General features: G+C 40.0%; 1 protein-coding gene across 1 annotated transcript; it reads right to left on the bottom strand.

Moving 5' to 3' along the window:
• Positions 1 to 6: 6 nt before the first annotated feature.
• On the bottom strand, positions 7 to 10,357 carry cfap91 (cilia and flagella associated protein 91). The gene is made up of 17 exons (XM_085384331.1): positions 10,195 to 10,357; positions 10,009 to 10,085; positions 9,588 to 9,736; positions 9,332 to 9,412; positions 9,137 to 9,193; positions 8,880 to 9,049; positions 3,186 to 3,363; positions 2,813 to 2,970; positions 2,552 to 2,713; positions 2,305 to 2,438; positions 1,725 to 1,838; positions 1,572 to 1,643; positions 1,334 to 1,480; positions 1,030 to 1,251; positions 650 to 798; positions 475 to 566; positions 7 to 305 (listed from the first exon to the last, which is right to left on the bottom strand). The coding sequence occupies exons 1-17, from the start codon at positions 10,280 to 10,282 to the stop codon at positions 100 to 102; spliced, it is 2,256 nt and encodes a 751-aa protein (XP_085240457.1). The 5' UTR covers positions 10,283 to 10,357; the 3' UTR covers positions 7 to 99.
• Between the last annotated feature and the right edge of the window lie 2,357 nt (positions 10,358 to 12,714).

Here is a 12,714-nt window from a genome sequence, read left to right as displayed (position 1 = left end):
CCAGAATGATTATTAAACCATCACTTTAATAATATCACAACAACTTTTAGACATTATAGATTGCAATGCAGAACACTTTTAATATTCTAGTCCTCTCTTTTACTCAGTTTGAGCATCGTGCTGCTCTGCTTCCTTCCCCTGCAGCGGCTGGCTCATTGTCTCTTCCAGGACTTGACAGGACGCTTTTATACCAGGACAGGTAAATTTTGACGCTTCCAGAGTACTGTTCAGGAGCTCAGGAGCATTTGAAGTCCCTTGAATGATGTTCCGAGCTGCCTGTAAGTGTCTATGCTGCTTCTGGTGCACTGAAAATGCAAGGTCAGAAAAAATTAGGAAAGGATTTACCTTTAACTTAATCACTCCATCAACACTCCAATAAGTCATTTTAATTTCTATTTTAAAAACAAGGGCATTTATCTTTTACTAGTAAGTCATTTAATGCATTTTCGTGTGTTTCTAATTCTTGCTACAAACCTCTTTCCCTGACACCGATCTTCTTTACCTCCGGGATAAGGAAGCTGTACACCAGCTCAGACACAATCTCCTCCGACTGAAGATTATCCCGGCTACTCGCACACAAAAGTGATGTTTGTTAGTGTTACAATTCCTTAACACCAAGCAGCGACAGATATTCGAAGGTGCTTGTTACCTTTCCTCAATGGCATATGCGATGTCGTTGACCTCCTTTGCTCTCTTGTGGATCTCCTCCCGCGCCTGCTGGTCGGCTATGTGCTCAATGGTCCCCAAGATGATGTCTTCTAAATACATGTCCACAGTCTCCTGATGTACCTGTACCACCTGTGACAAGAAGTGAAGGGAACCCACAAACTCACACACCTTAAAATGGTAATAATAAGTACAATAATTGACAAAAAAAATAGAAAAATAAGTACGTTTTAATAAGCGATTTAGAGCTCAGTGACTCAGCTTGTTCCAAAGAGTTGGTGCTCTGACTGCAAATGCTTTGTTACCTCATTGTTACTGATCTCTGTTACCCTTTTACAACAGAACAATGACATGTGCACATACTTCTCTGAAGATCTCGTCTTCCTCTTTGCGTCTTCGCTCCTCTACCTGCCTCCTTCCGCTCTCCTCGGCCTCTTGCATCCGACGGTCTCTCTCAGCCAGCAGTGTAAAGGCGTGGATCCTTCGCTCATCCTGGAGACGAATCAGCTCCTTGGACAATGTGTCAAACACTTGTTCTAGTTCCGCTCCTACTACTCCGGCTTGATGCGCTTCCTGTTGAAAAATCTGAAAAGATGGAGAGAACGGGTATAAAGGTTGTTTGGATTTAGTACATTTTTGTCCACGTGGTCAGGTCCGTGTGTTTCACCTCAAGTCTGCGTTTGTCTCTTTGTTTATTCAGCATCATGACGTGCTCTTTGTCTGCCTTCTGTAGCTCCTGCTCTTCCCTCTTCAGGGCATGGACAGTCCTCAGTTCCTGGATGAGATCCTGATGTTTCTCCTTGCCCTTAAACATCTTTAGAACAGCAGAGATAAAAGTAAAAAGATAAGTGCTCAAAAACTGAGCAAGACTGAAACATTTATGTAGGAATGAAACACAGGTGGACCTCATACTGGATCCTTCGTCCTCGCAATAGTTTCTGCAAGAAGATTACAGCAAGTTCTTTCTCTTCTTCCCCCTAAAAAATAGAGAAATATTAATACAATAAATGTAATATTTACAAAGGAAGTCTCAGTAACAGTCAGAATAATTAACTGACCTCAGGTGGTGTTTCCACTGTGGGAGTGACAGGATGAGGAACAGGCGTCTCCTTTCTGAGAAGAAAACGTAAAGTCCTCAAAGATGCGTGGTCATCCTGCTTCTGCTTCAGATTCTGTGGAGCCAGAAGTGCCAGTATGTATGTATCTAAAACTTCAAAGATATACTTCAAGTGGATCTTGCATCAAACAAAATGGCTAAAATGTCAAATAATGACGTTGCTGTATATACATGAGCCAAAAGCTCAGGCTTCAGATTCCTGCCTGGTCTCTCACAATTTCTTCTGCTCTTGGCTCTGCCTGATGTTAATGAGAGCAGAGATCTTTACTGTGGTCATAACAGGTGCACAGAAGCACCATTGACCTGCAGTTCAAACCTTGTGTCTCCATGAGATAGCCAATCAGAAGTGTTGACTTCAGCTTGTTTCAGTGGGTGAATCGCCAGAGCCCAGCTTATGATAAGTAAGAGTTATTTTAAACTGTCAATTATTCAAAACTACTCCAGTAGTAATAAATATTGCATTGGACCTGAGCAACGTAGATCCACTTTAATGAACATCTATATTTTCTGTTCTGCCTTACCTTGTATTTCTTCAGCAACTGCACAGCTCTGCTCTCAGGAGGCTTCATCACATCCTCGGAGACTTTGGGTTTTGTTCTTTCTCTCTTTGACTTCAGTACTGAAGCACTGAGTTGCGCCTCTAGTTCTTCTAAACCTAACAAAGAATTAAAAATGATCTTAACAATGAATTTATGAAATTATCTGTGTGTGTTATACTGGAAATTACATACAAAATTTTTACTTCTGCAACAGCATTCAGATTCAAACCTTCATATGTGTCTAAGTAGCGTCTTGTTGACAGCATGCTGTTGATGTTCCTGTTGGGAAAAATGCCAATGCGGATCCTGGGGACATACGTCTGAGAGGCTATGACGCACCGTTCTAGCTTCCCCTCCACATTTTTCCTCTTAGCTTCTAATTTTCTCAGTGCTGCAGACAAAAATAAGAAAAGAAAAACAGAGGCAGTTGCCAAGGAGTGAGACTAGATATTAAATAATATACTTAACATTAGAGGGCTGGACGTCTTACACCTGTTGTAGTCAGCGTGTATTTTGTTTAGCTTGGTCTCCCTGTCTTCCTGGTGCTTAGAATATATCTGGTTCAGTCTGTCATTTGTGACATCTTTCTGAGCCTCATCTCTCTGCCTCAGAAGGTCCTTTAGCACCTCTAAACGAGCCTCTTGCAACCTAGCAGAGAAAATGTACGATAAAAACACAAAACACAACTGCTCCTTATCAGAGTGACAGGAGTGAACTGAAACAATGAAGGTGTGAAGCAATCAATACATGATGAAGTTTAAATCTGTGCCAAACAGTGCATCACCATCACTTTAAGCAGTAGGTTGCATCCCTATTAGTGTGTTTTCCAGTTAGATTAGCATTTCAGGTGCACTATCACTCACTTCTCGATTTCGCCTTCTCTGAAAGCCCACTCTTTGGCCTCCATCTCTTCCATTAAATGCCTCCTCTTGTCGAGCTGGCTCAGGTCACTCAGTGGAGGAAGACTGGCCTCCCAAGCTCGCTTGGCACGGGCACGCTGTATCATTTCCACTTCTGCAAGGCCTGCAGGCAGACCGTGACCTGAGGAATTTTCATTCAGAAAAAAAACTAATTACCGTATGCAACCCTGTCACAAAAAAGCAACACAGCTTAAAATGTAAATATATACAGATTGCAATCATAGCCCATATTTGCCTAAAAATAAACTTGACGCAAAAGTAAGGAAAATTTGCATTTTTTGTAACAAAGAAGAATCTTCTCCAAGCATGACATCCCAGTGAACTGCAAACCCAGACACACCCTCAGACAAAAACTGGTTCATCCCAAGGACAAAACTCGTAAACACAAGCTAAGCAATAAAGTGTATGCTGTGCAATGCAGTGAGGAACAGGTGGACCTCTAGTCTCCTGAGACCCACCCTATTCATTTATGTTCTCTGTCACGACATTTGTTTGTGGTCTGTGTCTTTTGACTAATTTGGGGCGATCGTGGCTCAAGAGTTGGGAGTTCGCCTTGTAATCGGAAGGTTGCCGGTTCGAGCCCCAGCTTGGACAGCCTCGGTCGTTGTGTCCTTGGGCAAGACACTTCACCCGTTGCCTACTGATGGTGGTCAGAGGGCCTGGTGGCGCCAGTGTCCGGCAGCCTCGCCTCTGTCAGTGCGCCCCAGGGTGGCTGTGGCTACAATGTAGCTTACCATCACCAGTGTGTGAATGTGTGCGTGAATGGGTGGATGACTGGATATGTAAAGCGCTTTGGGGTCCTTAGGGACTAGAAAAGCGCTATATAAATACAGGCCATTTACCATTTAATTTGAGCTACCCTACGAAGTCCTCATGTGCTCAGTAGAGGACATCCTGGTCTTTCCAATGATATCTCATGATATCTCATGTGTTTGGGCGGCTTCTTCTAGTGCCAAAGATGCAGGAAATGACAAAAAAAAGTTAAAGCTGTTCTTAGGAAGCTACTCAATAAATAAAAGCAAGAAACAACATAGAAGAGCCACCTCGAAAGGACAACACTGGGCTGTACATCTGCACCTAAAAGGTAAAGGTCACTCTTTCAAGGATGCCAATATTCACATTTTGGACTGAGAACATAGATTGTTTGAAAGAGGAGTAAAAGAGGCCATCTACTGTGAACAACCATCATTGAACAGAGGGAGTGGCTTCCCAGACGCCTCAACCCCCACTCATATATTGCGTCAGCTGACCTCAATAGGTCACATGATAGGGTGAGACAAGTTCTTACGGTGTTTTCATCAGAAACCTCTGGGGGTAACATCACATGCCTTTTATCACACCTCGGGCTCATGTGATAACACACATTATGCTCTTAAGGGACAATCCCCACTAGGCTTTCAGTACCTGTGACCAGGGGCACCTCAAGAATTTTTTCATAAGGGTGGCCATACGGGGGCCATTAAAAACAGAACAGTGCAGGGGTGCAGCGAAGGGGAGGGGGTAATGATGGGAAATTGTGAGGAACGTACAAAGTGACACAATACGAAACCTTTTAGTTTTAGAACTGAAGAAGCCTCTTGGATGAGAGGTGAAACGTCTTCATGAAAGATGTCTAGTCGCTTTCCTTTCAAGCTCCTTGGAGTACCATGACCTGAGAGCCCACACAGACACATTTTCTCATGTGCTACTGAGTCAGTAGCAGAATAAGCTGCTCGCCATAGGCAGAGTCAATTTGGAAAGTTTTTCAAGCGAGCAACCCACATAGTCAAATCTGCTACTTAACCTAGAAATCCATTTTCCTTACAAACGTGGCAACATTTAAGGGAAATAAACAGGCTTTAACTGTGTAAGAGGTATTGCCATGAAGCACTGCCACAACTAAGAAATAATCAACCAAACTACTTGTACTATTTGTGCTAAGTGTAGTAAAAGATAAAATATCAAGCATTGACACTGAGACACTTCATACTTAAAAAAGTATCTTACTTTATAACTTGATACTAGAAAAACATTTTAAAATAGCTGGGACAACTAACACACTTAAAAAAGATTTAAATTATTTAAAAAATCCCTTTAGTACCATCACACAACTGAGCTAATCAGTAACGTGACAGGTTATATAAACAGTCCGAGCAACAATTTAAGAATAAGAGGAGTCAGAGAGTGCAACGTCCCCAACATGGCAAGGGCTATACCAGGGGTCAGCAACCTTTTACACCCAAAGACCCACTTGGACCCGGTTTCCACGCAAAAGAAAACACTGGGAGCCGCAAATACTTTTTGAAATCTAAAATGAAGATAACACTGTATATATTGCTCCCTCTTCACCGTCGTGGTGAAGAGGGAGCTGAGTGTAAAAGCGAAGCTCTCAATTTACCGGTCGATCTACGTCCCTACCCTCACCTATGGCCACGAGCTGTGGGTAGTGACCGAAAGAACGAGATCGCGGATACAAGCGGCAGAAATGAGCTTCCTCCGAAGGGTGGCTGGCCTCTCCCTTAGAGATAGGGTGAGAAGTTCGGCCATCCGGGAGGGGCTCAGAGTAGAGCAGCTGCTGCTCCACATCGAAAGGAGCCAGCTGAGGTGGTTCGGGCATCTGACAAGGATGCCCCCTGGGCGCCTCCTGGGTGAGGTGTTCCAGGCATGTCCCACCGGGAGGAGGCCCCGGGGCAGACCCAGGACACGCTGGAGAGATTATATCTCTCGGCTGGCCTGGGAACGCCTTGGTATTCCCCCGGATAAGCTGGAGGAGGTGGCTGGGGAGAGGGAGGTCTGGGCCTCTTTGCTTAGGCTGCTGCCCCCGCGACCCGGCCTCGGATAAAGCGGATGAAGATGGATGGATGGATGGATGGATATTGTTTTTTTTACCTTTATGCTTTGTGTAAACAACTAAAGTAAGTAAGTAAAGTTTATTTATTAAGCGCTTTTCACAGACAGGCAGTCACAAAGTGCTGTACACAAATATTAAAATAAACAATACAATCAATAGACATTATACACAATGTAAAAGATCAAATGTAAATAATGTAAAGAATATAAAATACGTAGATCAACAAAAGGCTTGTTTGAACAGAAAAGTTTTTAACTGCTTTTTAAAAGAATCCACAGAGCAACTAAGGTGTGTTGCTTATGAAATCCATGAAGTGCTACAGAGAAAATTACATTTTATTTATGTAATTAACACATTTTGAACTCTTAAAGAAATATAACAAAAGGAAAAACACCCAACTGAACTAAAATGATCCATGTAGCAAACAAAAACTGTTGTGATCCGCCACCCTTATATCACCTTTGGGCTTTTGAAGCCTTGGCCTGACTTTTAAAAAGTAATTGGAAAAAAAGCACTATGCTGCTAAAAAAAAAAAAAAAAAAGATATTTGCAAAATTCTGCCTAAATATGTATTTTACCAGGTTAATGTGTGTGGCGGGGCGTGGTCTGCAGCGCCGCTGCAGGGGAGTCGGACACACCTGAGCGGCACCCGCAATCACGCCTCGCCGCCTTAAAGTCTGTGCTCTCTGCTGTTGTGTTGTCGGGCTGTGAGCTGAAAAGCTACAGCCGGCTGTATGCGTACAGCAACCGTGTGTGAAAAGTGGTCAATAAAGAGATGCTGAAAAGCGTGTTGATGGAAACATCGTCGGGTCTGCTGTGATATGTTTACAATAAGACTTATGGTCCCGAACCTCTGCGCACAGCGTCTGCAAATCGGGGCTTTCATCTTTACGCAGGACTGTAAGCTTTCATCTGTGAGGCGTGAGCGGTGTTTGTTTTTAACATAGTTCACGGTGGAGAACAGCTGCCGACATAATGTGGATCCGAAGATCCATAATTGGCCTACCTGGGTTTGAAAGTCTCGATAAATGCACGGCGTTTCGGCGGGTATACCGGCTTCCGCGAGTGTGACGCTTATTTTGAGCGATGAAAAAATAATAAGATATAATTTTATTTTCATATTTCAAAATCACAATAATCTTCCAATTTAGAACTACAAGTTAAAAAAAGAACTAAACACAAATAAAATGCACTTCAGCTAAATACTTCTAATTTATTTTCCCAAACCACCCGGAGCCGCAGTATAAGGACAAAAGAGCCGCATGCGGCTCCGGAGCCACAGGTTGCCGACCCCTGGGCTATACTAACACTGATACTTTATGCTGATGTCAATATTGTTAATATGGAAATCTAGTGTAGGACGTTCATCTTTTTGTGACATTGGGAAGTCATATAATGTAATGAAAAAATAATGTTTTAAAGAGCATGTTTATGACCCAATTTATGTGACCCTGACCTTTGACCTTGAAGCATTATATGCAAAACTTGTGTATTTTATTATCTTTACCCATATGATTGTAGCAGAAATGTCTTAAGATTTAAGATATATTCATGCAGTGTGAGATCTTGTGAAACTAGTTGTGATGTCGTAGGCCATCGTATTGAAAAATGAAGAAGTGCATTGTACAGTTCTCTCCAAACCCTTTTACATGATATATTACTAGATACGGCTTCTTTAATTTTTTTCCAAGCTCAGCTTTGACCTTGGGCACTAGCAGTGATGAACTGTGGATGCTTGATAACAAACATTTACAGCAGACAGACAAACAAACTGCACCAATTACATTTGTCGGGGGAATTTGTGGGGATAAGGCACTCTGGACCCAAGGCACAAACTTGAGAACTGAGACAATAAAAATTTCTCAGTTTAAAAATATGATATAGTCACTTATAGGCATATTGATCAATTGTGCAGTGACAAATGTTAGCAGTGTTATGGTAAAGCAGACAGACTGCAAAAGGTTCCACGAATATGTTTAAGGCATGGTTCTATCTTGTGAAGCAAAGCTCAACTTTATTTATGCATTTGCCTTATGATAGGGGTGTCAAATATAAGGCCCGGGGGCCGATATTGGCCTGGCAAAGATCCAATCCAGCCCGCTTTGGAAAATATGAAGGAGTGCATCAATTTTGGGACTTTTAAGGGTATTTTCATTCATGTACACCTAAGTAATCAAGTAACCAAGTAATCTATCAAATTAACAATTAAATGACAGAAATGTTTCTTTTTTTACTGTCCACTATATAAATTTTAGTTTAAAAATAGATTTTAATCAATGAACAAAATCTTTATCTTGTTTTATAAATACAGGGCAGTGTGGGAAGTGAGCTTCCAGAATTTTTCTTTCTGTAATTTCCACATTTATCATTTAGAAAAACTGAGACATGCTGTTGAAATTGAACTTCTTCATCTTATATTAAGATATTTCAGTGATCTAATGTGCAGTTAAACGTCTTTACACTAATAGAAAGTGGAGTTTCAGTTATCCCTCCCACTCAAGATCAGCGTGGGTTGTATGTATTTTACTTGTACTTTCTTCCTGTACTAACTGTGACTTGTGGATGATGAACCTGTTGATGTTAACTATTTGTTTTTGCAACAATTTGTTTCTCAGTGAGTTTCTTATGCACAGGTTAGCCAGCACAGATGCATTATAAATTATGTTTAGTAAGTAAAAAAAAAAAAAAAAAATAGGATGGAGAGAAGAGAGCAAGATAATTATACTGCCAAGATCTAATAAAGTTGCTTATGAGTGTACCATCACGGTTCATATAACAGATAAAGAACACAATAAACATGCCTATACCCCAAGTCAAAGCTGCCATCTGCAGGAGCTCTGAGGGAGTAGTCCCGGGCTGAATCACATACTCGGGGCTGTATGGGTCTGTCTGTGTTTCACTTTCCCTGTAGTCTGTCTGGACCCCAACAGTGAAGTGGGTGGGTTTTTGCTCAGCATCAGATGTTATAAAGTCTTCTCTAAGGTGACACAAAAAACAGACATACTTCCAGAAAAAATAGCACAGCAGAAACAGCTGCACAACAAAGTAATGCAAAGAACCTCACCTCGGCAAAGCATAAATCACACTAGGAGGTATCTGCTGCCCAAAGGGAATGAGAGGGCTAAAGGGAACAAAGTGAAATACTATGTCATAGACTATATTGACATCTACATAAGTGGGGCAGTATGGCAGTTATCTTTAGTTTGTTGTGTTAGGAAAAACAGAACAAACAATCAGATTCTCAACTGGCTAGTCAAACCGTTTAAAGTATTTGCAGAAATCTGCTCCGGTTACACGGCACTCCTTGGTTTTCAGCCATGTTTGAGTGTTTGGAGAAATCCTGTCAAGAAGATAATCAAGATGTAATATATACATATTTTATCATTTATAATATATAATAGAGACATTAAAACATTACTTTATTTATTTTATTTATTTTGTCTGTAATGAGAGAAAGACTACATCTTAAAATGAAGCAACTTAGTAACTAAGGCTTCATGTGCATGTTGTGTTACCCAGCCAGCTGCTGCAGGGCCTCTTTGCGCTGTTCTGTGTGGCCTCGCCACTGAAGATCAGTAAAGGCCGGCTGCGGGACTGCAGGGTCTACTTTAACAGTATAGCGTGGGTTGTCACTAAACATGGATGCAAACTCTGGTATTCTCCTCTGAGCGAAGAAGACGGAAACAATGTTAAAGAGTGCATTTCACATTTAATTTTTAGTTAAACAAAAGAGACAAAAAAAGCCCCTCTATATTATATTCAAAAGGTGGAAGAAAATATACATTATTACAATACAAGATAAATGCTCTGTATACTACAGGTTTAAATTAAAATAAAAATAAACTATAATATAATATAATAATGACAGCATTTTAAATCAACTTATCTTTTATTTAAAATGTAATAAATTTGAAATAAAGTATAGATACGACTTACTATTCGAGACCTGGACGCAAAGGCCTTGAAACTGGCCTTGGTGTGGTCTGCCTCCGATGACACTGTGTGAACCGGATCTGTGGAGGAACAGTTCAGGTGATGGCAACCGAAGCAGCTAAGTTCAGCTATTAGCCGTGCTCATTGGTGTGTTCGTTAGCTGTGCTAGTTAGTTCAAAGCTTACTCACCGTACAAGTAGTCATAAGCCCGTTCATGCAAAACAGCTGTACCAGCATAATTCTGCTTGGTAAACGTGTTAGTCACAGATGCGCACATTTTCTGTATTTAGTCAAACAATTGAGTATTTTTACAGCTAATTTTACATGCGGACGGCCCCTTCAACGACGTCGTTTTGACACTGTAGTCATGGAGACAATAAACTGACCGTCCGGAAGTGGGAGGATTAATCTCGAGCTTTCTGTTTACTCTCACCGGGTGAAAGTTGGAAGTAATTCTTGGACAGCATACTTTGGGTTTTTATCAAAATTTGTTAGTGTAATATTAATTTAACTCCACATGTCATCATTTAAGATTTAAAGGACGTTTCTTCCTTCGTGATTTCATCTAGGAGAGGATTCAGGGTCTACTTTTCCACCGGTGATCGTTTTTTTATGTCTCTTCTTTTTCATCCCTAGTAATAATAAATAATGAAGGGTTATATTATTAATTTTAATTAGCAGGATAGTTGAATAACTTTCAAAATTGCTACAATGAATTTTTGTACTTTTTACCAGCCTACAGTACCACAAACGTCACAACCTACATATAAACTACCTACATACAAAATCTGCTGTATCTGCTAAAATGATTATGCCTTAGGCCGTGGGCACATCACAGAAGTTAAACTCCTTAAGTAAGTCAGGATTTTTTTTCCTAGTATCAGTTCATATAAGACAGCAAAGACTTTAAGACTTTAAGAATCAACTTTATCAACAAATTCAAGTAAGTGTGCACATTAATAATTGTATTTTATTTTTTTAAAAAGAAAGAAACAAAGTAAAAAAAATGCTACAAAATGCAGTAATATAATCAAAATATACAATAAAGCAAAAATACATATACACAAACAGTACATCAATATACAAACAATGCAGGATATAAAAGGTTACGAATTTGACCTCTTTTTATTAAAAAAAAAAAAACCTAAGTAAGACAGCAACAACTGTAAAATTTAGGACAGCAGTCTTTAAGAATTAGTAGAAGGAAGGAGTGAAAACGTAGTTCCTAAAAATGTAACTACCACAAAAGCCTAGTAATCTAATCAAAATATATCTACGATATAGAGAAAAATATATATGTATGGCGCCAGAGTTACATCAATGTGAAAGGAATATAGAATATAACTGGTCATGAAATGTAACTGGTTTTATTCCATAACGGCAAAAATGCAAGAATTCAAAAGTAACGTGTCAGCTTGTTACTTAGGACATTTTAACATCTACATGCACAAACGACCTCACGTATGAGTCAGAGATGATAAAAGTTTCCATTTAGACTAGGGTGGAGTTGTCTGACAGTGTGAAGACTGAAAAAGGTGACCCTACAAGAAGTGGAAATAATATAGCTAAAATAAACCCAAAGAAAAACACCCTCTATGTTCTGTCAGATAAACAACATAGTTAATACTTAGCTGATTTAATAGCTGTGTTTGTAGCAAGAAGTAGTAGCACACAAGAAAATGAAAAACAAGAGTGATCTGATCCCCATCTACATATACCGGATGACCAGAAAATTATTTCCATGCTGATGAAAATTCTCTGTATGACTACACAGTCACAGCAAATCGAAAAAGCTCTATGATACCACATGTACTGTATCAGCGATCAAGAGGATTCACTTCATGTAAAAAGAAGAAAAAAACAATTAAAAAATGCTGGAATTTGAAGCATGTTGCCTTTCTTTTTAAATATGAACGAGGCACTGGCACACTGACCTTCACCCAGGATTTTACTGGACCATTCAGTGAACACAGAGGTATCAGCAGCATGCCGTACTCTTCTATTAAATTTAATGTTTCAAATCTCTTTACTTTGTGTCATACTGAACTGAAAAATGTAATAAAAGCAACCAGCAGCTTTTCAGCTGACCAAACTAAAGGCAGGGGGACTTCACAACAAGCAAGTGGCACATGTTACTGCACTAAGGTTTCGTTATTAGGGTAGATACAAGGCTTCAGGCTCTCAGGGATGACACAGCATGGCATTGTATATAAAATTATTTTTTTCTGAACCCCTAAACTTTCCAGGCAATTTTGCTAATACTGACGTAAACTTCTTAAACTGAAAACTCAGAAAAATAACTGAAGAAGAAAAAAAAAACAAAACAAAAAGAATTACGTGGAGCAGACCAAAATTGTCTGACAACTTCTGTTTTTTTTTCTTACCCTCCGAGTTATATTTTTGGGTAGCCAAAAAGCATGATTTTGACATCAACAGGAAGTCACTTATCAAAGGGAAGCAGTGTATGCACGCATGCATAGACACATGCACAGTCTGTGCTTCTTATTGTTAAAGCCCAAAACATAAGCTCTTGTTGTTTTTTTCGCTCCTTTTTTGGGATATGTGTGCAATACTGCTGACTGAAGCAACAATAGTTCACAGATGAAGAAATTGCTATTTTTTGGAAGAACTAGTTCCTTGTCCCATGTGTGCCAACTCATAGTCAGCTGAATTTCTGTCTATACATGAAATAAACATGGTCTAATATTA

The sequence above is a fragment of the Rhamphochromis longiceps genome, linkage group LG16, assembly GCF_057381845.1.
Source record: "Rhamphochromis longiceps isolate RC_006_pf linkage group LG16, R_longiceps_female_GT1.1, whole genome shotgun sequence".
Taxonomy (NCBI): Eukaryota; Metazoa; Chordata; class Actinopteri; order Cichliformes; family Cichlidae; genus Rhamphochromis; species Rhamphochromis longiceps.
Note: the sequence above shows the minus strand (reverse complement) of the source record. Positions and strands in the feature narration are given on the sequence as shown.

Coding starts and splice junctions, on each gene's coding strand:
- cfap91 (XM_085384331.1), bottom strand. CDS start 10,282: ATGTGCGCATCTGTGACTAACACGTTTACCAAGCAGAATTATGCTGGT. Junction 9,050..9,136: donor GTGATTTATGCTTTGCCGAG/GTGAGGTTCTTT, acceptor GTGTCACCTTAG/AGAAGACTTTATAACATCTG. Junction 2,971..3,185: donor AGAGAAGGCGAAATCGAGAA/GTGAGTGATAGT, acceptor TTTCTCTGCTAG/GTTGCAAGAGGCTCGTTTAG.